At 43.3% G+C, this 27,491-nt stretch overlaps 1 protein-coding gene across 1 annotated transcript in view; it reads right to left on the bottom strand.

Moving 5' to 3' along the window:
• The window catches only part of map3k10 (mitogen-activated protein kinase kinase kinase 10), a 31,667-nt gene extending 6,442 nt beyond the window's left edge, over window positions 1-25,225 (bottom strand). Inside the window, exons 1-6 of the mRNA XM_053423448.1 lie at window positions 22,556-25,225; window positions 3,569-3,749; window positions 3,280-3,428; window positions 1,507-1,682; window positions 991-1,237; window positions 18-140 (exon numbers count right to left, since the gene is read on the bottom strand). Of these exons, the coding sequence (XP_053279423.1) occupies window positions 18-140; window positions 991-1,237; window positions 1,507-1,682; window positions 3,280-3,428; window positions 3,569-3,749; window positions 22,556-23,558 (1,879 nt within the window). The 5' untranslated portion in view covers window positions 23,559-25,225. The remainder of the gene's footprint in view (window positions 1-17; window positions 141-990; window positions 1,238-1,506; window positions 1,683-3,279; window positions 3,429-3,568; window positions 3,750-22,555) is intronic.
• Window positions 25,226-27,491: the final 2,266 nt, after the last annotated feature.

Below are 27,491 nucleotides of genomic sequence, written 5' to 3'. Positions count from 1 at the left end.
AGGGTGTCTGTGCTCACATCTGATGGCTCTCAGCCGGGGCATGACTCCTGGGCTGGCAGGTGGGGTGGTGCTCTCGCTGCCCTGGGTCTTCCTCTTGTCCACACTGGGAGACGCCTGCACTGTGATCTTGTGCTCAAAGCCTGCAGGACACAAAGAGAGAACATGTGCCAAATTATTTTTACATAACATTTCCATACGGGCTGGTTACGTGAACGCACACACACACAGCAAAGGGCAGACCACTGAGAGCTGCAACATGTATCACATCCGGACGACGCGCTGTTTAAAAGGTGAAGGACCCTAAAACTAAACAGTGATTTAATTTAGTTTTTCTGTTTACTGTTAGTAAGATGAAGTTAAACAATAAAGAAAACCTATTCACGGTATTTCTGAAAGCATCATGACTTTATTTTTTGTTTTGAATTTGTGACATTTATTCAAAATGTCTTAATATAATGGTAATTTGGACAGAGTTCCATCAAGTAGCCTCTGTCCTGTAGCCGTATTTATCAAATTTATCAAATTCAATAGCTACAGAGGTACAATCACAAATAAGGTAGTTTATGTCTTTTGATTAAATCTAAATGTTACAAAACTTTAGAATAGAATAAATATCATGTTGAATTGATTTGCTTAAATTTCTTTCATCCGATTTCATAATATTTCATCCCTGTTTATTTATTTATACATTATAAATATATTAGACTGTTGTTTATCTACAGTGTTAAATATACTCCTGCAGATTAAAAATTTGACACAAAGAAATGATTTATTGTTCCTTGTATTTGTAAATGCTCTTACAGAATGTTTTAAAACAGATGGGATCGGCCTTAATCTTTATTCATCTTTTCCTTGTATGAGCCTAATTTCTCCTTTACCCTTGAATGTAAATAGAAGTAAGTGACTTTATAAATGTGTCTTTCTGCTCAAACTTAGCTGAGAACTTTTCGATTTTAACTTAAAAGTACTGCAGCTCCTTCTCCCACCCACCAGAGGGCAGGCTGATGCAGTTGCTGTCTCGGCCCAGCTTCAGGAGTCTGCTCTTCTTGAAGTGGCCCTTCCTCTTCTTCACGCTGGGTTTCTCCTGGTACATCTGGTGGATGATGATGTTCAGCTCCCGCTCCACGATGTCAATCTCCCTCTCAGCCAACTCCTGCTCTCTCCTCCTCAGCTGCTCCTCCTGCTCCCTCTGCTCCTCGGCCGCTCGAGCCAATGCCTCCTCCCAGGACCTCAGCTCCTGCAAAGAAGAAGATGAAAAAGGAGGAGAGGAGAGGAGAGGAGAGGAGAGGAGAGGAGAGGAGAGGAGAGGAGAGGAGAGGAGAGGCGAAACATTGTAAAATTAAATTAAATTCTAGCATGAATTCACAATATGAATGTACCAAGCTAAATGTACTTCCACCACTCCCATCCAAAGTCCACGTATGCATGTATTTTCCAGAGGAACATGGCCGTGTTGGTCTGAGCTGGTCCTGGACCAGCCTGGATCTGTGTTTTCACATCTCTCACCTTCTCCTTGGCCCGGAGCTCGTCAAACATCTGTTGGATCTCCAGCCTCCAGTCTTCTTGTAAGGAGTGGAACGACTCCAGAGGCATCTGGAACATGGCCGACTGCTCGATGGCCAGCAGCCGCATCAGGACGTTGGTGAACGACGGCCTGCTGTGGGGGTTGGGGCTCCAGCATTCTGTCGGGGGAACAGGTGATTTCAGGGAACAGTGTCATGTATCATGTGTTTTTTTCAGCTCTAATCGATGTTGTGTGATGGTAAAAATAATCAAGTGAGGTCAAATGTCGATACTATAGTAAGGTGGAGGTCATTTATGATTATTACAAAAGACAACAACAAAATCTTTAATAATTTAGCTGATTGGTTTGTTAACAAAATCTGAAAACAGTCAGAGTTACCCAGAGCTCCAGGTGACACCTTTACAGTCTTTGTTTCATTCAACCAATAATTAAAACCTCAAAACTATTAACAATAAAATGATATTTAAAAAATAATTTAAAGGAAAAGCAGCAAATCATCATCTTTAAGAAGCTGTATCCATGAAAATGACTTAAAACAGTCACATGAGTAATCTCTGCAGATCATCAATATATTACAAACCAGACTGAATCATCGTCTGGATATTTTTCTATTTTTTCTTTGCTGGTTGGAAAGGAGGCAACAGAAGAAGTGGCGGGGAGCAAGATGGGAAAGCATATGGCCGCCATCAGGAGCCAAACCCTGACTGACAGTGTTACAGAAACACACCTACAATAATCTGCTGAGCTGCAGACTGATCAGTGTCTGAACCACACAGGAAAACAGAGGGACAGAACCATCACGCACAGAAAACCTCTTTCCAAGCAGGTAGCATTCCTTTACCAGGGCAGATGAATTAGCATAAAGAGCACAAGGATAAAGTTGGGGGGAGGGAGATGAGAGTGAGATGATGACAGAAGTCGGGAGCAGCAAAGGGATGACAAAGGAGAGATTAACGGATGAACATGGATCAGAGGAAGTGGAGGGAGTGAGTGAGGAGGAAAAGAGGACACAACTCCCTCGCTCGGATGTTTTAATTAGACATCAAACCTAATATGCAGATTAACCGTTCTCATAAAGAAGGTAGTTAGGAATAAGCACATTTGGGGAATTTGGATCTAAAGCCGGTGTGTGTTTAAACAGAGATGAGCCCAACTGTGAACGAAGAGCCTCCACCACTGTTAACGCTGCCGGGATCATTTGCAAGGTGAAAAGAAAAGGATCCAGCCCAGGGGAGCTGAGACGCAGCTCAGACGAGGATGTATAAAAAGCAACTTCATGAATCTTCATCCATTTTAACTCTTGGCGCCCGTTTTAAATTCAGCCACTGTGACCTTGAACTAGAATCAACACCCTGTGGTTGTAGGCCTCCGCCGGCCGCAGTTTCAGTTACACATTTTTTACCAAATCTAATCGGCTAATTTCTCTGTCCAAGTGACACCGGGTCCAAATTCCCTGAAAACCAGATTCAACATATCCTCTTCAAGAGGCAAATAAAACATGGTTTGTAAGACCACTGTGACCTTGACCTTTGACCTTTGCCCATCCAAATCTAATCTCTTCATCTGTGAGATTAGTGAATATCTTCAGTGTTTAAAGTCCTTTTTGACGACTGAAGTACAGTAACATCAAACGAGTTCAAATACAGATTCTGAAAGTTTACGGAAAAGACAAAATCACAGTTTCCACAGGGACCAAAGTGTGGACTTGATATTCTTGGATTAAATAATCTCTCATGGTGTTCTGGTGGGTTTACCTGCCAGCAGCTGAGCAAAAGGTTCAGGGCAGGTCGAGGGGACTGGAAGCGTTAGCTTGTTCATGGCAACTCCGTAAGCTACGGCCAGTGCGTCTATCTCCCGGTACGGAACCTCGCCGGTCAGCAGCTCCCAGAGTAACACGCCAAAACTAAGAGAGGAGACAGAAAGGGGAAATGAATCTCAAAGTCATTCACTCTCGTCACAGGATTCTCCTCTGACAATCTGGGAGGAAGTCTGTCACTGTGTAGATCGGGGGAGCAAGGTGACAGACGGACTCCAGCGCTCTACCTCCACAGGTCGCTGCTCTTGGAGAAGAGGGAGAGCTTGATGACCTCAGGCGCCATCCAGGCGTACGTCCCTGCCGCACTCATCTTGGTGGTCTGGTGCCATTCTCTGGCCAGACCGAAGTCGGTAATCTTCAGGGTCTTCCCATACAGGTCGTCCCGTGCCACTGGCTCCAGAATGAGGACTGAGGAAGAGGAGGAGGAGGAAGAATAAAGAACAGTTAAAAGATGACCTTGTACACAGTTCCTTTCAGAAAGGATAACACAGAAATACAAATACTCTCAAAAAGAACAGCTTCTTTGTCTCTGAAATGTGTGGATGGAGATGCCACACTCCAGAGACGACAAATATACACAGAATACAAAGAAAGATCCAAAAAGTAAAATACAATCAACCTTGTTGTGAACTAAATTACCAAACATTTACTGGCTCGGATTTCCCAAATGTGATTAGTTTCTTTATGATAGTGATTTGAATATCAATAATTTTTTTAATGTTAGTCGAAGGTGATAAAGACTTCATTAGGAGCTTTGGGAAATTGCGACAAACATTTCCTCCATTTTCTGACATTTGTGTGGAAAAAAATCTATTCACTGTTTTGAAAAGATAATATACATTATCCATGAACCTGTCGATAATGAAAACAATTGTTAAGAGCAGCCCAAATACCAGCATCTCCCCAAGAAGCTTTTCAGGCCTAGTGGGACTCATCCCAAAAAAATCATCATCAAGCAAGCTGTGTAACCTTTGACCTTTTGAAAAGAGGAGCATCATGAACGCATTGAGTACAAGTCAAAAAAATCAATAGAACATATTGGCTGTGTGACCCACCAGATCTGTACTATTATATGTGAACCTGTGTACATGTATAATGAACATGATGGTTTAGTATATGAGCATAACTTTACTAAAACAATGTATTTTCTACAAATGTATCTTTTTTCCCCACTAAAAACAACTCACATTGAATTCAATACTTAACTTCTAATCATCATATGTTGATAATGTTTTACAAGCTTTCTTGGATGAAAACCATGAAACTGTGTCAAAAAAGAAAAATTCCCATTAAGCAACATGTAAACAGTGAAGATGTGGAATAACAGTGATGTTGACTGAACAGGTGTGGTCAGACCAGTGGGCGTCAGGTTTCAGCTGCGAGGTGAAACTGCTGCGTCTCCTCTGGACAACAGTCTGAACAATGTGACTCTTCCATGAACGACTTCCTCCTTCATTTCCGTGTGAGAGCTGGCTATGGAAATATTTATAGTGTACACAGCTCACACTGGGAGCCAGGTTCTCTCTCTCTCTCTCTTTCTTATCTACAAGCATATGCAAAGAGCGGTGGAAAGAGGCTGCCCACACAGCAGCGTCTGTTTATACACACACACACACACACACACACACACACACACACACACACACACACACACACACACACACACACACACACACACACACACACACACACACACACACACACACACACACACACACACACACACACACACACACACACACACACACAGGTTATGAAGGTGTGCCTCTCTGTGCTCTGCTCCATCCACAAACTCAGCAGCAGCAGTTTCAGTGATGAAGAAGATAGTCAGGAAGAAGTTACACTATATAAGTAACTTTTCTTAAGTAAAAGTACCAATACCATAGCGTAAAAGTAATCTATTACAAGTAAAGGTGATACATTTAATATATCATTTAAAGAAAGTGCCCTCCAGAGACATTCTCCAGAGACAACTACTTTATATCACATTTTAATACATTTCCGACATGTTACAGACCAATCAATTAATTGATTAATAGAGAAAATAGTGGATTCATCAACAAGGAAATGATTCACTTCTTAGAGCCTGAGCTTCTACTGCAGAGCCGTTCAGTCCGATGGGTCTAGTGCTCTAAGTGTATTTTACTGTGGAATATAATGAGGTAGAAGAATAAAGAGGCATGAAAAGGGAATGTTAAAGTGAAGGACTCTCTTAATGAATGGTACTTGAGGACAGTAACATACATTCGACCTGTATGTTTAGGTCGTGTGCTGCATGTCTCATTTGGAATAAGGAAGAAGTGCAGGCTGCTGGTAGTGATAATAAGCCATCGTCCAACTTACGTTTCTATACTGATAGTGTGATAGTGTGAGTGACAGCCGTCTCCTCCGGGCTGTGTGCGTGTGTGTGTGTCTAAGAAGATGGAGGCAGGTAGACTTAGAGAAGCGAGGGATGTGGATGTGTTTGCATGCTCAGACGGGCGTGTCGTCCTCCACACAGTCGAACCTTCACAGCTCTGTTTTTGTTTGAGAGGCTGACGACAGAGCAGCGAGGGAAAACAGACACTGAACGGAGGATGGAGCTGCGTTTACACAAACTCCACCCGAGAGCGTAGCAGCGTTTCCACCTGCTCCCTCTCTTCCTCTCTCCCCAATGTAATTATAACATCACGGCGTCGCTCTCACACCTTGAGGAACGTCTCCGTGTTGCTTCTTGACACCACCTGCAGGTGTTCCTCCTTCCTGCCACAGGTTGATCACAGCCGTCAGCCTTTCAGCCATGTGTCAAACACGAAAATCAAGATGTTTGCGTTGAGCTGTCAGCACAGAAACTTGCACTGCGGCGAAACACAAACAACGCCCACGAGGGTGTGGGACGCATCACTGCATATTTCATCACAGTGAAGAGGGGGGAGAGAGAGAACTGTCCTAAAGGATAAAGTGGCTTTTACACAGTGCAGTGGCAGAGCTGTTTCAAATGTTATCTGAAAAAAAAAAGAGTCTTTATGAAAGAGAAACACTCCCTTGGTACTACAGCAAGTCTCCCATAGCAACAGGCTTCATGGGACACGTTACTCACAGGCCAGGAAGTGAGATTCATTAATCACACAGCTTCATTATCATAAGCATACTGGGAGAGTTGGATTAGTGATCACGTGAAATGTCTCCGTTCCAGTTTGAATTTTGTGCCGGGAACCATACGAGTGTGTGTCTGTCCTGCCACGAGCCCACGATGTCCACACACACCACAACATATCAGAGGCGTCATGTGATCAATAACAAGAGAGATCTGAATGTCAATAACGGATGAACATGTTTACAGCCACAGAAGCAGCTCTGTGAGGCTGTGATGCTTCAAAGCGACGTGCGATGGATAAAATCTGTGGTCAAAAATCTATTTATTTGAATCACTTATTCTTTGAGGATGGCAGAGGGCTGGAGCTCATCCCAGCAGACACTGGGCTGACACAGAGCAATTTAGAGTCTCCAATTAAACCAATCTGCATGTCTATGGACTCAAACCCACACAGCCACAGGGAGAACATTTAACTACAGCCATTCAAACCCAGACACTTACTATGAGGAGACAGTGCTCACTGCTGAAACACCTCTCTCTCTCTCTGTTATAACGTCAGCAAATTGATGTTAAACAGCTATAATGTTTGACATGTTTAATATTTACTCATAAGCAATAAATACAATGTACAGACGAGACCTTATTAAATATTGAAATTGCTTTGCACGTTTTGGAAAAATTGAAATCTTAATCTCATGGGGGGCTGGATGAAAAACGTCGGGATCACCAAAGCTATCAAGTCTTGTGACCATAAATGCTTGCATTAAATAAAAATTGTATTCAAATTATACAATCAAATTTGACAATGAAGCATCTGTATCACGAGTTAGTTAATACATAGTTAAACAAACTCCCTTGCTGTTGATTAGGCGCTTGTGGCACAGCACAAACTGAGGCAAAACTATTTATTTCTACATCTAAAGACGTGTTTTTTCCCTTAAACTTTTAATACTAGGTGTCAAATAATAATTACGTATTTATTGTGGGGTTTTCCACTGGCCGACATTGTTGTATTTATTACCCTGGGACAATGATGTAACCACCGGTAAGGATGAGAAGACTCTATATAGTAAAGTCTGGGGTTAGTAAATGAGTCAGTGCAGCGGCAGTTCCTGTGCCTCATGGGAGCCAGTGTGGGTTTAACCTTTAACCTCACGCTGTTCATTCCTCCATCCCTGGACCCTGACCCCAGTGTCACTGTTCAAACACTGAAACAAGTGATCGGGCAAGAGAGGCTTCAACTTGACTAATCCTCCACAGTGCATTAAACCCAGGTGACACATTAACCAACAGTCGGCTCAGAGGAATTCAGTCGGAGGTCTTCAGAGTGATGGTATTTGTGTCTGAGCCACATACATGATCGAATATGACACCAGAAACAGGCTGTGCCACGTGTTTTTCACAGAAACAGGGAGGCAAGAGAACATAGGGTTCAGTGCTGCGTCAGCATAAATGAATGACCGATTAGCAATTGTCCAACATGACAACAATAATAAGTCTGAAGTGGAGCTGGGTGGTGACTGCAATGTAAGCACCACTTAAACAGAGCAGGAACTCAAAGGACACCGGAGAGTACATACCTCGGCCAAGGCCTACGCCCACTTTCACCATGATCAATAAAGTGGATCCACTTAAACATCTAATGGGCTCTTCCTTGGTTCTCGACCCAACCCTCCCCAACATCTCATGGCGAGCAGTATAGAATTTTTAAATAATCCTGTTGACAGCTACAATGAAAAAGCCCTTAAAGTCAGTCAAGCTGCACCAAATGTCACACTTAGAGATATCAGTTCGCTATTTGAATATTTTTTTCATCAAGATCCATGATTTATTTCCGGGGAAATTGATGGAAATGATAAACAAAGAAAACATAGAAACTGTCTGAAACCGTGGTATCATTTAATGGGTTCTTTCTTATCCTTCCAACGAGTTTCATTGAAATCTGTTTGGTATTTTTTGTGCAAGTGGATTAGACGGACCGAAATGATAGAGAGATACTTGAGTTAAAAACAGGTTTGACTTTTGTTGCATCTCTGTGCTTCCCCTTCTCTAATAAATGTTTAAAATACAGCGAGATACATTCAAAATAATACATAAATATTTCACTCTGATGCCATGAATTCTAATCTTTAAAACCCACTGAGCCACAGTTTGTTGTTCTCATAAAACTAGTAGATGTAGACTGACCAAATAAAAGAAAAACTGTGTACCATTGTTTTCAGTGTCTCTCCTCGGAGCCACAGAGCTGTTATCTCTGTTCTGCCTTAAGTAAACAACGATACCTGCTGAAAGAACATGTAATCAGCTGTGGGAGCCTCAGGCGTCACCTGAGCCGTCAGCTGACAGATCTACCTGCTCCGTCAGCTGATCAGGAGCTGGTTCAACCTGTCAGCCCTCGGAGCTGCTGACTGTGTTCTTTCCTCTGCTCTTCCACCTCTGACTTTACAGACAGGATGTGGTTAAATGAAGGGGATAGTGCATTTAACGGGTGGTGGATATTGTTTGCGGATTTGAGTATTTTTCAGCTTATAACAACCAAAAAGTCATCAGTAGATTCTCTTACAATTTTACTTTGAGATTTATTTCTTAAATTTGACAATTGATATATTATTGTCATATTCACAACACAACATTTGTGAGTGTAAACAGACTAATTCTTTCCAGACAAAAGGTATTATTCGCTGAAAAATAATAAGTATAGAAAAACAAACTACATCGATAAAACTAATGAAAAACTGTTTAAAAGCAGTCGATGCCAAAATTGCAGTGCACATTCATTCATTAAAATATAGTTTAATTGATAATAATAAATACTAGTTAACTGCGGTGATCCTGCTGAAGTACCAGCCGTGTTACTGTAACAGCTGATACTAACGTCTGACTTTCATTCTTATCAATATGAGAAACTGAAATCTGGTTTATATGAGGAAACATTTACACTGTGGTTAAATCAGACTCAGCACTTAAATCAAAAGTCCACTGCACTGTTCACTTGATCTATGTTTGTGAACACGGTGTAAATCATAACAGAAGAACCTGATTCTGGGTCAGAAGCTGGTGGTGGTGACTTTCTGGTGCTTGTGCTGAGAGACACAGACCAGAGCATCTGTACGTGACCTTATTTCCTTCAGCTATTCTTACTTGCCATGAGCACAGAGGACAACACGAAGCTTCACCGGGTAACTTTCACTGTTTGTGTTATTATGGTTACACACCAGTTCAATCTGCTGTGTCATTATAACTTGTTGTTATGACAACAAAGGCAGAGGGGGTATATGCAGGGAATGAGGAGGCGACTCAGAGAAACATCTACGCCCCCATGAGGATCCTTTTTAAGCTCTTTTAGTTTATCACGTTAAAATGAGTCAAGGTGAGTTGTGCTGCTCACACTTTGGAACCACGTGTGATGTCTTCATTAACATGGGAGGGTCTGCTGGGGTCAGACTAAGGTCGGTCAGGACTAGTTTGTGAGATGTGTTCACCAACTTTATACCTGATTCAAGTGAAAAGATCAACTCCATCAATGAAGCTGCTTTCAAACATGCATTCTCCAGGGGCTGTTTGTGAGAAAGAAAATGTCAAAGTCATTTGCCTGAGAAATTTCCCAGAACTTGTTTTGCCCGTCGGTCGGCAAAATGTCCAAACAATGTCAGAATGCGGCAACGACAGATACAGCAGGAGAATATTTGGAAAATTCAAAGCGAGCAAGTCGATGACATTTCCAACATGCGACAGACGTGAAACTGAAAAAAAGTAAATATATCAGAATGAAAGAAGGAGCCATAGACACAAAGGAACCTGACAAAGACGTCAACTTGGAATCACTTTTGGGGGTAAAGGCAGAAGCCTAAATTCTTAAACAAGTTGCAGGGACTGTGTGTTCCACAGTGGAATTCAAATGTCATGTCCTGCCTCCTTCATGCACTTTGGGTGCCACCCATCATCTGAATGTTCCAGAAACTTTCCTGAACGCATCTGACCTAGATAATGTCCTGCGTTATTCATATGTGAAAGGCAAACTCTAGAACATGTCCGGACCCAATGCTCCACAGTTGTTCTGTTCATGCCTGTCACACAGAGGATCTGACACTGTATTCAGAATACCTGCATCATGGTTAGAGTAGTTTTCATCATCATGAAAAGAAACACTTGCATATCTACACATCTTGTATTAGAGACATAATATCTGTTTTCTCTGATACAATGCATGCTGGGAAATATGTTTGTTTAAGATCCTATTTTAATGAATTGATTAATTCAACTCAATTCAACTGAAGTCAACTAAAAATCAAAACTAGCAACTAAACCTTGGAATAAACAAACTTGAATATTTACATTGAGTTAAAAATAAAATATTAGTTGATTTCACTACCTCCCTGCATGATGTTTCACAGTGCAGGATCTCTTTGTGTGTATGTTAAGAATCTTCTATCTCTAAAACTACAGGAAAGGTACATTTTTGTTTTCCATCTTTGTGACAGTAGCTCGTTCTTCTCCTTCTCTTTCCCCCATCGTCTCTTTTTGCTCCGCCTCCTGCCCTTCGTCCAGGAACAGGTGTAGCCTGCAGGGTGGAACAGCTGTTACCACGGCGCCTAGTCAGCGAATCAGGCCCAACGTTCCAACAAACCGCAGACACTCTCCCCTGACGCCTCCCCCCCCCCCAACATCTCCCTGCTCTTCTCCACAGCGTCTCCCGGCTCCTGGAGAGCTGCTGGTTGCTCAGGTGCAACACCAGCACCTCTGTGCCGGTTCCAGCCGTCTGTCTCCGAGCCCGTCAGTGTGACAGAGAGATACAGCAGCGTGACTGACACGGCAGCCAGACGATGGTGCATCAACACAGATGAGATTCAGGCCCATGGGAGGCTGAGCAGCCAGTCCCCGCCTCCCTCCCTCCCTCACCCCGCAGGCCTCGACGCACTCGTCTCTGTTTCTTCAAATAATAAAACCTCTGCCAACAAAAAAGTAACAACCCCCTCCCACCCTACTGCTTCATGACGGCCTCATCATCCCTGCATCCCCTCTGTCTCCGCGCCCACTGCCTGGCTGTCTGCTGTTGCAGCTGTCGCCAGCCTGGCTACCATCACAGCACACCGGGGACAAGAAATGGAAGAAGAGACCATGAGGGTGGATGGGAGTCAAAAAAAACAAAAAAACAGGGAGTAACTGAGAGGTGGGGAGATTGTGTGTATGTAATGTGGGATGAGGAGGTGGTGGTGGGAGTGGAGGGGGGAGTCTGAGGATGAGAGGTGGGGGAGGGGAGACAGAAGATGAAGAGGAAGAAAGAGAGTGACAGAGATGACAAGAGAGACGAGAGCGGCAGAAACGAGGGCAGAGGAGGAAAGTGAAATATTGGGAAGACGCAGCCAAAAAAAGGGAGGGAGCGTGAGAGGGTAAGAAAAGACAAGAAAAACAGAGAAGAGGAGGCACGAGAACGATGAGAGAGAGGGACATCATGAATGAGAGGATGAAAATATTCAGGTTGATGGAGGTGAAGAGAAATGACAGGAGGGAGAGCTTTTGTCAATTTTCCTGGCAGCAAATACCAGATGTCTTACTTCCTTCCGATCTTTCACTCTCCTCTCTCTTTCTGTCTTCCACCTTTCTCTCTTTCTTTCATTCTTTCACTCCCTCCGTTCATTCATTCCTTCTTTCCTTCCTTCTCTCCTTTCTTTCTTTGTCTCTCACTCTCTTCCTTACATCCATCCTTTCTATCTTTTTCTTTCTTTTTTCACTCCCTTCCTCCCTCCCTCCCTCCCTCCCTCCCTTCCTTCCTTCCTTCCTTCCTTCCTTCCTTCCTTCCTTCCTTCCTTCCTTCACACTAAAGTTACTTTAAATACAGTATATAAATGTCAAATATATCATTTTTACAGCGTAAAGACACAGCAGTGATGTTCCTCTATTAAAACATCCAGTTTCATTCTGTTTTATGATCTAACCCATAAAAACGTATGAGTAGAGAATCTGCTCCACAGATAAAACTTAAAGCGAACACATCAGCTGCATTCAGAGCATCTCAGCACATAAACAACTCTCTATTCAACACACATTTAATCACCAGGTTTCTTGCCGCTCCTCCTTACTTTGATACCGAGGTTGTAGTGTGTGTATGCCCCCATGTCATGGATACCCCGGCTTGGCTTGACTTGTACAACCACAGGCCATCACGGCTCTAATCCTGAGCCACACAGTGGCACAGTTTCACCCTGCAGCCATTCACTTTGTCTCCACACAAACGCAGCTGCCAGATTCGTGTGACCAGGCAGAAGAGACGCTGGTATTAAATGAAGCGGCTTTCTCTGCACTCTTTTTGCATGGAGTGCGTATCTATAAGTGTGTGTGTGTGTGTGTGTAGGTGGAATGAAAAATGTACAGTACTTCCACTGTGGGAATGTCATGTCTCCTTTAGTTTGACAAATTGCAAACAGCCAAAACTGTTTTGATGTGAACCACAACTCTGAATCATATAATTTCAGATATTCAGCACTTTTCTGGATTAAAGGTCGTGAGTAAAGGTTTGTTCTATGTAATGAATCTGCAGGTATTTATTATTCACACTGCAGATTCCTTCAAATCCATCCAAGCTTTCACATCAGCAGCAGAATTTCACAGGGTTGTTTTTTCCTTCCGACATTTACACATCTAACCAATCAGAATGTGTGTTGTTGACAAATTACATTTTTGTGTAGCAGTAGAAGAAGAACCACTCCTTCCTCCAGTCTTTTATTTGTATCTATTTAATATATTTGTATTTCGGCATTGCTCCTAGTTATTTCTGCCTTCAAAATGATATGATGTACCAGACTTAAAGCTACGATCAAGCAACAGGTAACATAGGGATATATTATATAACTAAATATATTTTATTTGTTAAATCGTGTCATGTCTTAATGCATCAGAATTGGCTTTATTATTTGCCATTTCATGAAATTTAAGATGCTGAGTATCATGCTTTGATAAAAGCTCAATCAATGACATCTATGTATCTATCCATCTATCCATCTACGATAGATCTGTCTGTACGTAAAAAGTAAGAAGCTATGCTTTGAGAAAACAAACATGTTTGTGTGTTTTAGTTCTTCATCAAAATAATCATCATCATCATTTAACCTACCATTGTTAATTCAGTTATAGCAACAACTTATTTTTCTGATTTGTATAAACAGACACTTAAAATAGGGAGCACAAAATTGTTTTACAATCATTAAACGTTTAAACCTGGTCACTCTCTGAACTAGTGGAAAATGTGCCTGTCTGAATCAGGACTGATTGCTTGGCCCGAAGTTTCCTCACTATTATTTTTCTAAGTCTGACCACTTTCTTGAATTCTGAGCAACACAACTGTCAAGTTTGAAGTCGAACAGAAGAGCGTTTGTCTACATTATTGAAGAAGAGAACGACGGGTGGACAGACAGACATATTCCTCAGTCTATAGTTAGAGGAGTGTAAATCTGACATGTGGCTGTAAAAGATCTGATTGATAAAACAATGAAGCATCATAAACCTGAGCCGTCTTTGTCTGTTCCATGTGTTTTTACCTCATCTCATATTCATAACCTCGGCTGGTGTCGGCTCTGAACCGACTCATGTGCACTAAACGACAAACATGTTCATACGTCAAATATCTCCAGTGGTGAATGTCCACATTGAATAAAACATCACGTTCTGGGATCGACTCTGGTATTCACACGCTTCAAACATGCTCCCAACATGCAGTGGACTGTCTGTTGTCTGGCTCAAGTGTCCTCTGCTCGACTCCACCATGAAAGTGGGTGAAGGACCTTTGGCTCAGGGGACACCCAGCGCCTTCTCTGCTTGGCCTGGCTGCCCACTCTCCGTGCCAGGCTGCTGGCAAACAACAATGACCCTCTGACAGCCACTGCACATACAGCAGCCCAGGAGGCTCCAATGGAAGCGTGTCTGTGACTGTGTTGAGCACTTTGTCTGCTGAAATGTATAGCGTTGCCCCCCATGTGCTTTTCTTACTGTCCGAAACAAATAGAGACACTGTGTTCGCCCTTCTGCAGAACGTTTATTAGTAAAGAAAAAGGTCCTATAGATCTGTTCCTGTTGATCTCCACGAGTTCTTTCCCCCTCAGGCTATGTAGACTTTAATTACAGACGACCTCTCTTCTAACTCAGGAGCTGAGGTGAGCTTGAGGCGATGCTGAGGAAAGACGCAGGATGACTGGAGGCTGTAAGATGTTCCAGCTGTCTGCCTTTTTATGCAAATACGGCACATTTATATAATCCACTGGTGTGCAGCATGTTTGCATGCAATCGTGTAAAGTGGTTAAAGAAGTATTTATAATTTATAAATAGAGCACATGAGGTTATGTTTTCATTGCTGTCTGTCTGCAGGATTACTCAAAAACAACTGAACAAATTTCTATGAAATGTTATGGTGGAGGGGTGGGTCATGACCCAGGGACGACCCTGCTACATTCTGTGTGATTCAGTTAACTGGGTGGACCCGGGAGCTTTCATTCATTTGACTTACCATTGTGAGATAAGGCCTCTGAACAAATACTCTCTTACCCCACCTCCCTTTGACCATAATAATTACAAAATAAAAGTAATGACTTTATTTACTGATGATTGATTTGTCAAATACTCAACTGGGGATCAGAACGTTTCATCTGAACCCATAAGAATCATCACAATCACATCACTTGTTGATTATATTACAAATTATTGATCTGAATATGCTAATGAACTCAACTCAAATGTTGTGGAATAAAAGTATACATCAGAATACCAGTGTCAATGTACATGTATCTGGTGTGTATGTTGCAAACCCACATCAATGTGATGTGTTTATAACTCAAACTGTTGCTCAGCTGTGTATGAGCTTCATGATGTACAGCAACATGTTGTAAACAGAGCAGGAAATCATTACTGTTGACTGGCCTCAAATCAACTTTTTATTGACAAGTGGAGAACGTTGTCATTGTGTGTTTGTGTGTGTGTGTGTGTGTGTGGGCACATGCATGTGTATTCATTATCATGCAGCCCAGCCATTGACGGGTGGCACTGCAGCTGTCGCTCACTGAGACAGACTGAACATCGGCGGCGTTTCTTTTTTTATCAGCGAGGTGATTCAGACATCTGTTAGCGGTGTGGCTGAGTTCACACGCCGCCCGGGCAGCGGGCACAGTCCAAAGGCCGTCGAATATCGTTTGATAACATTCCAGAAAGCCGGCTACTATTTAGCATGGGTGCAGCTTGTAAGTAAATGGAGATAACAAGTCAAGAAACAGTCAGATCAGCCCTTACTCACTGTAAAGTACTGTACTGTATATTATGTCTAGAGGCATTTTTCTTATGATTCTGGTCGATTGAGGCAGCTGTTAGAATAAAACTGAGTCTAATATTAAGTCCTGGAGAATTGTCGATGGGGGAGTGACACAAAAACCTGAATTTTGATAGTTGAAGCTGTCGGAGCAGCAGGAGAGATTCTGACTCTCACAATGACATGATAAGTCTTTTCAGGATAAATACAAAATACAACAAATCTCTCCCAGATAAACATTCATATTTCTGCTCTATGGTTTTTGCTTTTCTAATCGCTGCATTCTGGGAAAGATTTGTGCAGCCACACAAGCCGCTCTGTGACGATGGACTTTGAGCCAAATCCTCCTGTCAGCATCATAACAATCTCACAGGGACTCATACTAATCTTCAGCAGGTATAATGTTTAGCATGTTCGTTACCTTACTTTAGCATGCTAACATTTCATCATGTCTTGCTTTATTGCTGATGATTTAGTCTGTAATTTCTAAAGCTGAATTACAACACGGGCACAAGAGCATTCAGAAATATTATATCCACTACATTATATAATAACTGAGGTTAACATCAGCATAATAGTGTATAGTGACCAGATTATTACTTATTACACGTGCTGGTCTTCATATGGTTGTAACTGTTATAAATGTGCACTTGACACTATCGGTGTAATGAGGTCTTCAGCACAGACAGACGCAGATAGTGAAAGTGCAACCGACACTCCATCATGGACGTTAACCTTAATCTGTAGCTGAGAAAGAAGAATGGTTTGACCTCCAATCTAACTTGCCTTACACTTCTCCCTGTCCCTTCCTCCCTCCCTCCCCCATCCATCTCTCCATTCCCTCTCCTAGCCGAGCCTCCAGGGGTTTCTCTGCAGCCAGCGCATTCCCTCCTCCTCTATACCCATCCTGCCTTGCTTCCATCCGTCGCTCTGTCATTCACAGCCTACAGTCGACCATCACTGCCTCTATATCTCCCATCCCTCAGCCCCCCCCCCCACGATCCCCCCTGCAGTGACTCCTGCCATTGTGCGCCCTGCTCTCGCTCTGTCTTGGGCTGCTGTGTGAGAATGGGGTCATTGTTGCTCTGTTGCAGCGTTAGCATGACTGCGTGTCTCTGTGTGTGTATATGCGTGTGCTAGTAGGAGTGTGAGTTCTCTGCCCTAGCGCCGGCATGTCCTGCTGTCCAACCTCCATACGCACTCAGGCCTACACTGCACATGCACCGGGCTTGAAAAGGCCTCCATCAAAACACAGAAATCATGTTTTCCTTTAATCCAATCCTCTATCCTGAAAGCTTCACATAGAATAACTGGAAACATTTCCTGGAACCATTTCCTCCTAAAAATGACTCAGTAATATGAAAAAATAAATTGCTACTGGCGTCGTAAAGCCTGAGTGTCGAAGGCACCTATTCATCTGTCATCAGGTCGAACAACTAATGGTTTGCATTTGTAAAAGCGGATATTGCTTAGTGTGTTATAATAATCTGTATACGATAAAATAATGAATAGAATATGTTGATGGTCTAATCATCACATTAAAGAAGGATTTTGTTAATTTTTGTTAATCCACCCTCTGATGAATAGAACAGGAGGGGAGAGGAGATGCCAACAGAGGGAGATATCTACTCGAGAGGTGAAGAAGAGGAGGGTATCACATAGACAGAACAGAAACAGAGTTAATACTGTCTGTCATCGTTCAAATTTGTCACAGTTGAAGAGGAGCCTTCATCACAGGAGAGAGGCAGAAAGTATGAGACCAGAGTTACTGAGTTGTCAGAACTGAACGAAGCATCATGAACATACAGTCCAGCTGCTGTATCAATGTTTCTTAAAGGGAGATTCACCGAAGAATGAAACCTATTAATTAACCTTAATCAATAGAAAATGACACCTGCAAAACCATATCCATAAATATCATTCCTGAAATACACGATACTGGTCTCTTCCCCTCTATCCGTGCCCCATTGCTCCCATTGCTAGCTCGCACTAGTCCAGTTAGTCACAGTCTCGGCCTCCACCGCTCCGTCTCTCTGGGGGATTAGCAGCCAGCACTGGCCACAGCTCTAATCCTTTCCTCAACAGACTCACTCTCAGATTCTCACACGAACGGCCAGACGCAGGCTTTTCAGCGACAGCCACTATATGACCATATCTCGCCCTTGCTAATCTGTTAAGTAGCTATTATGCCACTCGCAATGCTGCCGCTGATGTCATGGTTGCAACTTTCACACGTTGACGAACAGAAAATTCAAAGAAGGCTTAATAAGTGATACTCTCACTATATTAATTTGTCTTTTCTTGCTTTGTCATTTCCAAACTGGAAGTCTACGGCACACTTGGCGAGCCTGCTTCGAGATACATGGCTGCCACTATTCAGATGAGTGTTGACTGTGTAAACATGGCTTCCATTTGAAGCTGCAGCAGTCAAAACAGCAGATAATGTCAACCTCACTCAGTCTTTATTGTGTTGGTCTATTAGCCTCTGCATTCACCATCAGCGTCAAAGAAACCTTCATCTTGGTCAATAAAACTACCTCAAACATCAACATTGCTTTGTTTTAATAACTAATAACTGAATAACACGACAAACATTGGTTATATGTTGTATGTACATGGATGTCCACAGTGAGTCAGTGTCAGGCTACAGGTTCAGATGTGGGCGGTTTGGTTGTTGTTGGCATCAGGTGATCGGCTCACCTGGATTGTCTTACCTGCAGCCGACACTCCGCCTCTGCAGAGCTCCACATGAGGCCCAGTGACTCTCAGAGAATTTAAAGGAAACATGACTCGGTTTTAAAGTCCTGGCCGAGGATATTAAACAGATGTGTCCACTCAAGGTTCAGCTACTCGCTTCTTACTCCTGCTTTTAACCTTACTTTGTTTTTCTGAGCTGCCATGAAGCTGTAGACGTCTCCTTTGTGTTGATTTAAAGGTAAATCAATAGACCAGAATGAGGAATGTGTGACAGGGTTGAAAGATCCAGAAAAACATCATCAACCTTGACTTGAGGCTGTTTGGACGACTGCCGTTTTCAAGCTCAAGACCTGTTCAGCTCAAAGGGATGTCTGTGTTTGATTTGTTGCAGCTAAACAATTTATTCAGGATTAAAGATGGAATTTGAAATGATCATTAACTGTGTGATCTGTAAGATTAAACTAAATCCACTGATTCATAAATAACCAGTCACAAGGACCCGAGGGCTAAGACCTTTGTCACAGGTCATTTACTTTTCAAAGACACCCGTCACTGTGCAGTTAAAGATAAAATGCTCAAACCAATAAGTAACCAGTCATAAACTTTCTCAAGTGGCGCTGAGTCATGGATGACTACAGGCAGAAATATTTCAGGTTGAGAAATACAAACAAAGCCGCTTATCAAGATGACTCTTGTTGCTTTCAAAGGAAATGTTCAAGTTTGCAAATTGAGTGTTATTTATTTGGAGAATGGATGCCGATAATTTGGCTACATTCATTTATCCATTTTATTCAACTATGTGCGGGGTATTATGGTATGGTTCTCCCTATATCTGTTTAGGCTTTCTCTGGGTACTCTGAATTCCTCCAAGTCCAAATACATGCAAAATTAAGATAGATACAGATTAAGATACATTTATTTGGTCTGTAGGTGTGAATGTGAGTGTGAATGATTGTTTGTGTCTGTATCTTGTGATACCCTGGCGACCTGTCCCCCGCCCCCCGCCCCTTAAAGAAAGGTAATTGGTATAGATCAAAGATTGATGTGTTATTACGTTATCCGATACCCCATGTCTGTGAACAACAAAATGTGTTGATTAGCTGAAATGCAAAAGAAATGGTTTCATTTTCTCAAATGTCTTCATAGTATTTCATGATAATAAACTGAGCATCTTTAGGGTTGTTGATCAAACAAACACTAATGTCAACTCTGACCTTATTCCCCAGCTCAGTGATTGATCACTCAGATTAATAAATGATGACAATGGCAGGCCTTGTCTCTCCCTCATATCACTAAAGCGTATCTGTTATGTCTACAGTGATCCGCGCTGCTAGCTTTAATCCCGTGTGTCAAATGAGCCATCGAGGACAACCGGTGCCCTATGCTTGAGAAACTGGAGGCTGATCCAGGATCAGAGTGACAGGTAAGGCATGTCCACGGGGGCAGTGACCTGCCAACCCACAAACATGCTGTGACATCACTCTAAGGAGGTCATCGTAATCAGATTATTCCCCCGTGCACAAACTGCCACAGTCACTCGCCGCTGTGAGTAACACACAGAGTCACACGTGCTCACTGCAGACACACCTTGAGAAACGTCAACCGGGGATGGGATAAATTTAGAAGAAAGCGTCTGAGCGGAGACAAAAATAAAACTACTGAGTTGTAGAAATGTTTGTAAAAGCTTCAAACACATGCTCACTGTGAGAGCAGCAGTGTCACGTTTTGCCGCGATGAATTTCTTAGCGGGACATTGAACACTGTTTACTGAGCGAAGGAGCCGGCTGATGGAAGACAGAGGAGGAGCTTGGGGCCCTGCTCTGCAACAGCACTGATGCCAAGTGGTCGGCAGTTTGAAGAGGACACCTGAGACCAGCGCACCTGGACAATGAGCTGAGGTGTAATCCTAAACTGAGATGAACCGCTGTTTATCCCCCACGCTCTGCTTCTCTTGTTCTTTCCCATCAGTCTCCTCTCTGGCTTCATGCATCTCCACTCTCTCTGCTCCCCGAGCCTATTTTTCTCCCCACAACCTGATCTATTCTTCACCCTGTTATTCTCACAATCCTTTCACTCGCTACTTCTCTCCTCTTTCTCACTTTCCTCTGATGCTTCCTCCTCCTGGGCATCGCCAGGCAAATGCAAACATCCCTCAGTGTGAGTGTGAGTCATATAATCGCGTACTTAACGATTAGCACCCACACATTTCCAGTAAGATTTATGGTTCAGGGGAACACAGGGTCGAACCCCTTCCTGAAGCCTTCCTGCATTTCCTCAGCTGCTATTTTCACACAGACAATACTCTAAATGGGGGGACTGACATTTTGCGCAGCAGCTGACAGCGGCTGGCAGCCGTATGACTCAGTGACACAGAAGCAGTGCCCATGTCACCATGGTAAGGCAGCGTTGTGGTGTTGTTGCCAAGGCTCTGCCATCCAATACGCATCTGATCGCTCATCGTTACAGTGAGAGCCGCACAGGGAGGCGATGGGAGCTGGGTGTGCATGTTTGAAAAGGTGGAGACTCAAGAAGACAGAGAGAGGCTGAAGATTAGGAGACATTTCAGCAGATCAGCTGCGAGTGTGTTTAAGCTGCACTCACTTTGGCTGTCTCCCTCTTTAAAAAGCCTTTAGGCAGCATCCTGCACACTCCACCCATATTTGAACACTCCCTCCCCCCATCACTCATGTCAGTAGGAATAAACACACATAGTCTGACCTGCACACACAAGCATACACAAATGCACTTAAGATGCTCACTGTGTATTACTTCTTTGATGCACCAACAACTGCAACTGCGTCTTTAAACAGCAAGTAGCACAAAGGACCAAAAATAGCCCAGTGAGTTGCAGAGCAGAACTGCTCTCCTTGAGGACGAAGAGGAGGAGGAGGAGGAGGAGGAGGAGGAGGAGGAGATGCAGGAGGAGGAGGAGGAGATGCAGGAGGAGGTGCAGAGAATGACTGGGGAAAAGATGGCAGAGATGGACCAGCTCTCCAGGACTGAAGCCATACCCGCTGTGTTCAATTTAAGTAGCAGCTGGAGTCCTAAACCCTCACTCTGTGCCCTGGAATTCGATGACAATATGTTTTATAAAGTCATTAGTTAACGTTTTTACATTTATACCCACTTATCTGTCATACTGTATCTGGCAGTCACTGAATTAACAAAGTAATAACTGTGACCACACATCAAGTCTCCAGACCGCAAACAGCTCAATATCCTAAGTAGGACAAATATTCAATCCAGCAACATATTGCACTTTTTATAACTGTTTGCTTTTAGAAGGTACATTTCTTATCTGAGTTTTCTCTCATAATCTCAATTTACCATAAATTATTCATCTGTGCTGAGAATTTTCCATTTTTAATGATAGGTTGTGAGATAACACAATGAATCTCTTTCTTGCTAATCGTTGTATACAAACATTGATACTATGTCACTATCTGTACGGTGAAAATGGTGTTACAGCCAGGAGACAGTAAGTTCATCTTTGGTCACAGCTTGTCAGACTGTCCAGAAGGTAGGAAAAAATCGTAAGACTCCACATAAGTCCGTCCCATAGGTTTTAGCTTAATCTTTACCATGCTTATAGGAGCTGAGAGTGCCATCAATATTCTCAGTTGTTATACTTTGTTAACAGAGTGTAAATCTCTTAAGAAAATACCACAACCTGGACACCACATCTGTATTTAGTGTTTTGCTGAATAGTTTTTGTCATATTTTGGTCAATATTACATATCCACAGAGTATATGTATTATTTGTAGGCTATAGTTGTAGTATCCAGTCCCAGTTTGCGTCTTCCACCACAAACGCTTTGTACGATAACCCTAATTTTAGTACTCCTTCTGGTACATTGGGGTCAGGTGAGTTTCAATCTCCCACCCAAATGCTACCACCTTCAGTCATTTCAGTCATGTGATAACAACTTGAACATCTTTATGACAACTGATGAAAACCATGACATACGGCTGAGAACTCCTGAAAATGGCCCATCCAAGGTCCCTCTGCTAAGAATTGAGGGTGGGTACAATTGAAAATATTTCTGACCCTTGACCTTACAAATAAACATTATACAACTTTAACAATGGCACATTATAACGTATATTAATTCTTTACAGAGAAGGTAATTGACACTTGTTTGCTGTACTTACTATTGCTGGACTTCAGGTCTCTGTGGATGATTGATACGAAGGCCTGGTTGTGCAGGTAGTCCATCCCTGTGGCAACCTGGACCGCCCAGTTCACCAGAACCCTCGGAGGAATCTTCTTTCCAGCCAGGGCCCGGTTCAGAGCGCCTCCTCGGGCGTACTCCATCACTAGGCACAGGTTGGGCTCCCCCAGGCAGACACCACGCAATGAAATAATGTTAGGGTGCCGGAGCATCCAGAACAGCCGGGCCTCCTGGCGCACGCTCTCGGCTGTGACACTGATATCCTCATCAGGGTCCTGCCTAGCAGCCTTTACAGCCACTTCCTCTCCTCGCCACACTCCTTTGTATACTTTCCCAAATCCACCTGCTCCTATCACCTCCTCCAGGAGCAGTTCTGAGAAGTCTACTTCCAAGGGGCATTCCCCCACCCCACCTGCCACCAGCCCACCTGCGGTCAGCTGCTGGTAGCTGGCAGCGTCCCCTTTCGTGACGTAGTTGCTTGGAAAGATACCCACCTTGTCCTGGATCTTACCTGTCCACCAACCCTCGTCCCCAGACACTTTGGAGTCTTTGGAGAGAACCACGAGGAGGTCCCCACGTCGCAGGGTTAATTCCTCATCTGCTGTGGCCTCATAGTCGAACACTGCCGTCCAGTAGAGGTTGGGGTTGTTGGCTCCACAACGGTGACCAGGGTGGGAGTCTGGGGAGCCAGACGAAGAGATGGTGGAGGAGTTCCAGCTGCTGCCGTTCTCCACCTGGACAACTGGAGCCGGACACATTGGCGGTGGCGGGGTCATATTCAGGGGCATGAAGGATGAAGAGGAGGTAGTATAGGGGGGCCCAGGCGGGATTAGGCCGGGGGGAGGTGGGGAGCAGGAGCCCCCACAGCTGGTGCAGGACATGGGGGCTGCTGTGCTGCCCGCTCTCCCGTATGGGTTCATGGTGGCCTGGCTGCTCTTTGACGCTGTCGGCCTGTCCACTGTCAACTTAGGCACGAAATCCATACAGAGCCCATTGACTGAGACGATGTGACCTCGACCACCAGCGGGGGGGAGAGGGGATCAGAGGATCAGAGAGCTGAAACTGCTCCCCCCCATCACCACATCTCTCTGCAGAAACTGTGCCAAATCCTGTCACTGGTTGCTTCCGTGCTGTTGCTATGCAGTGTGTAAGTAACATGTATCCCCACAGGCAAGTTCATTTAGGGACAATGTACATCAGGTCAAACAATGACTGAGCAGAGCAGATCTATGAGTGTAACCCCCGCGGAAACCTCAATGATTGTTTCCAGGATGGAGTCCTTTAAAAAACTGCTCTCACAGTAGATAGTGAATACGTGTTTATCTAAGAAGCAGCAGGTCCTGTGGATTCCTTTGGAAAGAAACCGTCAGTGTGAAAAGTCCTGATCACAGAGACAAATCCAGAGTTTAAAAAAACGGTTGCATACTTATTATGGATTCCCTACATTGCTAGGAATTTAACAAAAGCTACATCTTTGAACCTCTTAGTCTAAAAAAAACACAACCTCATCCCATTGAAAACTAGTGTGTCTTGACTTTGAGAGCCATAGAGACACTCTGATGGTAGGATTAATCCCAGTATGGAATATAGACTATTTATGGGGCCAATAAAAACAGCAGTCTGTGCGTGAGCTGGGTGAAATCCTCTGAGCAAGGGTCCTCATTATTTCGCATCCAGCCCGGAGTAGACGCACCTCCCCCGCCTGCCATCTCCGTGATTATGAGCTGTTTTTCCTCCTCTATATGCTGCGTTTGGAGACATCCGCGGATGCTCGCCCTACATCCCGACGAGCCCGAGCCGGTCCGGGCTAAATCCTGCATCCAGCGTCCAGCATCCAGCCGGGTCTGCGCACAACTTACCCGCCTGTGTGGGTGTGTGCAGCGGCCTGCTTCGGTTGCCTCTGCCGGGCTATATCTGAGATGGAGACGGGTCCTGGACTGGAGGAGAAACTGTTGTGCTGTGGTGAAGGGATGCTGCCAGTTCTGCTTATTATCCTGTTGCTCTCTCTGCACGCATTGTAGTTTCAGATCACCAATCAGTCAGTCAATCGGTCAATCAATCAATCAATCAATCAATCAATCAGTCCATCAATCGTCTCGTGCAGGAGAAGGTGTGAATTTATAAATGTCCACTACCGAAACAGTCGCACGGTGTAAATAAGGCGGAGAATAAAGTCAGTGAAGGTTTGCATGGAGGCATCGCAGCAGCAGCAGCGTTACAGTGTTATCATGCGATGAAGAAGAGATCCACTCCATTTCCATGTCGTCTTTATCAATGGGTCGACATCCCATGATAATAATAATAACGTTATTTATAGGCTATAGTTGTAGTATCCAGTCCCAGTTGGCGTCTTCCACCACAACCGCTTTGTTTATTCTAACACTTTGCATTTACTATAATAACCGAACCTGGACTCTGACAGCAGAGACATCCACCGACAGCATCGCATGGGCGTGTGGTTACATCCGAGTAACAAGGACCAGAACGGGCCGAAACCAAGCGTCAGTCTCCCGATCCGTCGTCACGTGAACCTCTCCGGGTTGTCCCTGCGCTGCGGCCGCTGTTCAGCCAGCTGTCCGCGGCTCCATCGCATCCAAACAGGCTCTTCCTCCTCCTGTGAAGCGTGACATTACCGAGCTGTCAGTGTGTGTGGGGCTGACTCCGCATCCAAACACGCCGGTGCTCGGTTCACATGACGCGAGCGAGCGAGGGCTGCAGCTCTCGTTGATGTACGAACAATCTGGATGGTGGAGGTGAACGGGCTCGTCTCCCCACTTCCGCCCAGTGAGTGTGTGCAGATCAGTGCGGAGGGCGGAGACGGGGTGACACACTGAGACCATGCTGGTGCATTGTGGGAATTGTAGTGTCGAGGGTATCGCCTGCTGACCTACATCAGGCAGCTGATATAACTAGCATTATAAAAATAATAAAGGTAATACGAAGGAAAATAATCAAGCACAGTTACTCGAATACAGTACTCGAATATAAATTTAAAGTACTCTGATTTTAAGCTTCACAATTTGAAATACTATTGTGTTTGTATTAAATACAGTATAATATAAGCTTTACATATTTAGGGCCCGATCACTGACAGGCACTGACAGACAGTGAGGCCCTATTGAAATTGTAAGGATTATTATTATTATTTTTCAGGCAAATTAATTGGCTTTTTGAGGGCTTTAACATGCTCGATTTCTTACCAAAATTTGCAGGAAATTAGTCGTGGTGAAAATGTAATTTTCATTTATTTATTATTGCACTTGTCCATGAGGAATATGATTTATTTTGGCAATATATCAGGTTTCCTGATTTCAAGGGTATTATCTTATTTTAAGCCATTATTTCTTCATTTCATGTTTCATACCTTAAGGCTACATCATTGCAGCATGTAAATGTAATAATGGAGCCATATTTTATATAACCAGCGGAACATGCTTATTTTTTCTTCCACATGTGGTCAGTTGCTAAAGGTCAAGAATAGTGAATGTAGTGTTCTTTATTTAGATTAATTTGAATTAAATTATTACTCAAAAAGGAGCTGGAGCTTTCTTTCATGCAAGCACAACATAAAGTGGTGGAAATATAACTGCTTTGATTTCGCACAAGACAACATTTCATGAAACAATTTGTGACGACATGACACGGTCGATGGTCATGTGCACACTGATGTGGAAGAAAACAATACACAGGAACTTGGAGTAGCAACTGGGCAGCATGTTACAGTATAATAGTCTTCTTGACTTTAATGTATTTGTACATTTATGGGAAAAAATAGCCAGTGTCAGGATTTTATTGCAATTTACAATAGAATGAGTCACTGGGTTATTCAGGAAATGTACACTATAGTATTCACTACCATCACATTTTAAGCTATACTGACCCCTGGTGTCTAACGGGTGAGACACAGAGTTTCCACTGGTGGTTCATTGGCCTATTTTTTTTTTTTAATGTTCTCAAGGGTTTTCTGTATCTGAGCAGGACCTATAAGGTCTGAAATACTTCTTGCTTCTTTGCTCCATTTTTTCTTTAATAGTTATTTTTGCTTCTTTGTTTGGAGACCTCACTTTCTTTAAACGACCACGTGAAACATTTTGCAACAATCCAGTTCTCCTTGTGGCTGTTTCGTATTTCTCTATGGTCTCATTTTGGTTTGAGTCTTCTTTTTTTTCTGTTCTCCTCTCCAATCCTCCAGTTAGTTATGCTGATTACATTCTAACAGGGCAGCGGCCTGAGCTAAGGTCAAGGCTGCAACTTTTCTCTCTAGCCAGTGAGCCACTGCCTTGATGGGTTTCTCTAATCTTAATTGATTTGGATTAGTGCGGACCCAATGTGGCTATAATCTGGCCAAGTCTCCCTCGATAATTGTGACCTCCTCCCGCACCAGGTTACTGATTTATTTGTTTAAAAAACTGCTTATCTTATATAATTATTTTTTAGCTCTTTTGTCCAGAAAATTATATTTAACGTGAAGTAAAGGTTTTTCCTTGTAAGATAAGACTGCTTCAAAGTTGAAAATGTCATATGAAGCTGTAGATGTAGATGTATCTGCATCCTGAGTAACACAATCATGGTTGAACAAAAAAATCTAAACAAACGAACAACAAAACAAAATAGTGGTTTAAGATATATGTTTGTGTCGTGCATTTTGACATCAACTAAACATCTGAATGTATCAGACAATGGTTTCAGTTTGAGAGATACGAGTTGGCATCAGTGGACTGCTGATGTGTATCGACCACAAGGTTGTGCTGTTGACTAATTTGTAAGGAGTACAAAGTTTGATCAGACAACATGAAAAATATACTGCTTCTCTAATCTCATATCTGTTTATACTCAAGAATCGTTTTTCATATAAAATATGTCAATTGCATTTTATATTATTAATCTGAATTTAATTTAACAGAGAAGTACCACAA

Source organism: Pleuronectes platessa, chromosome 5 (assembly GCF_947347685.1).
Source record: "Pleuronectes platessa chromosome 5, fPlePla1.1, whole genome shotgun sequence".
In the NCBI taxonomy this organism is placed as follows: domain Eukaryota; kingdom Metazoa; phylum Chordata; class Actinopteri; order Pleuronectiformes; family Pleuronectidae; genus Pleuronectes; species Pleuronectes platessa.
The sequence above is the reverse complement of the archived record's forward strand: the minus strand, read 5'-3'. Positions and strand labels throughout refer to the sequence as shown.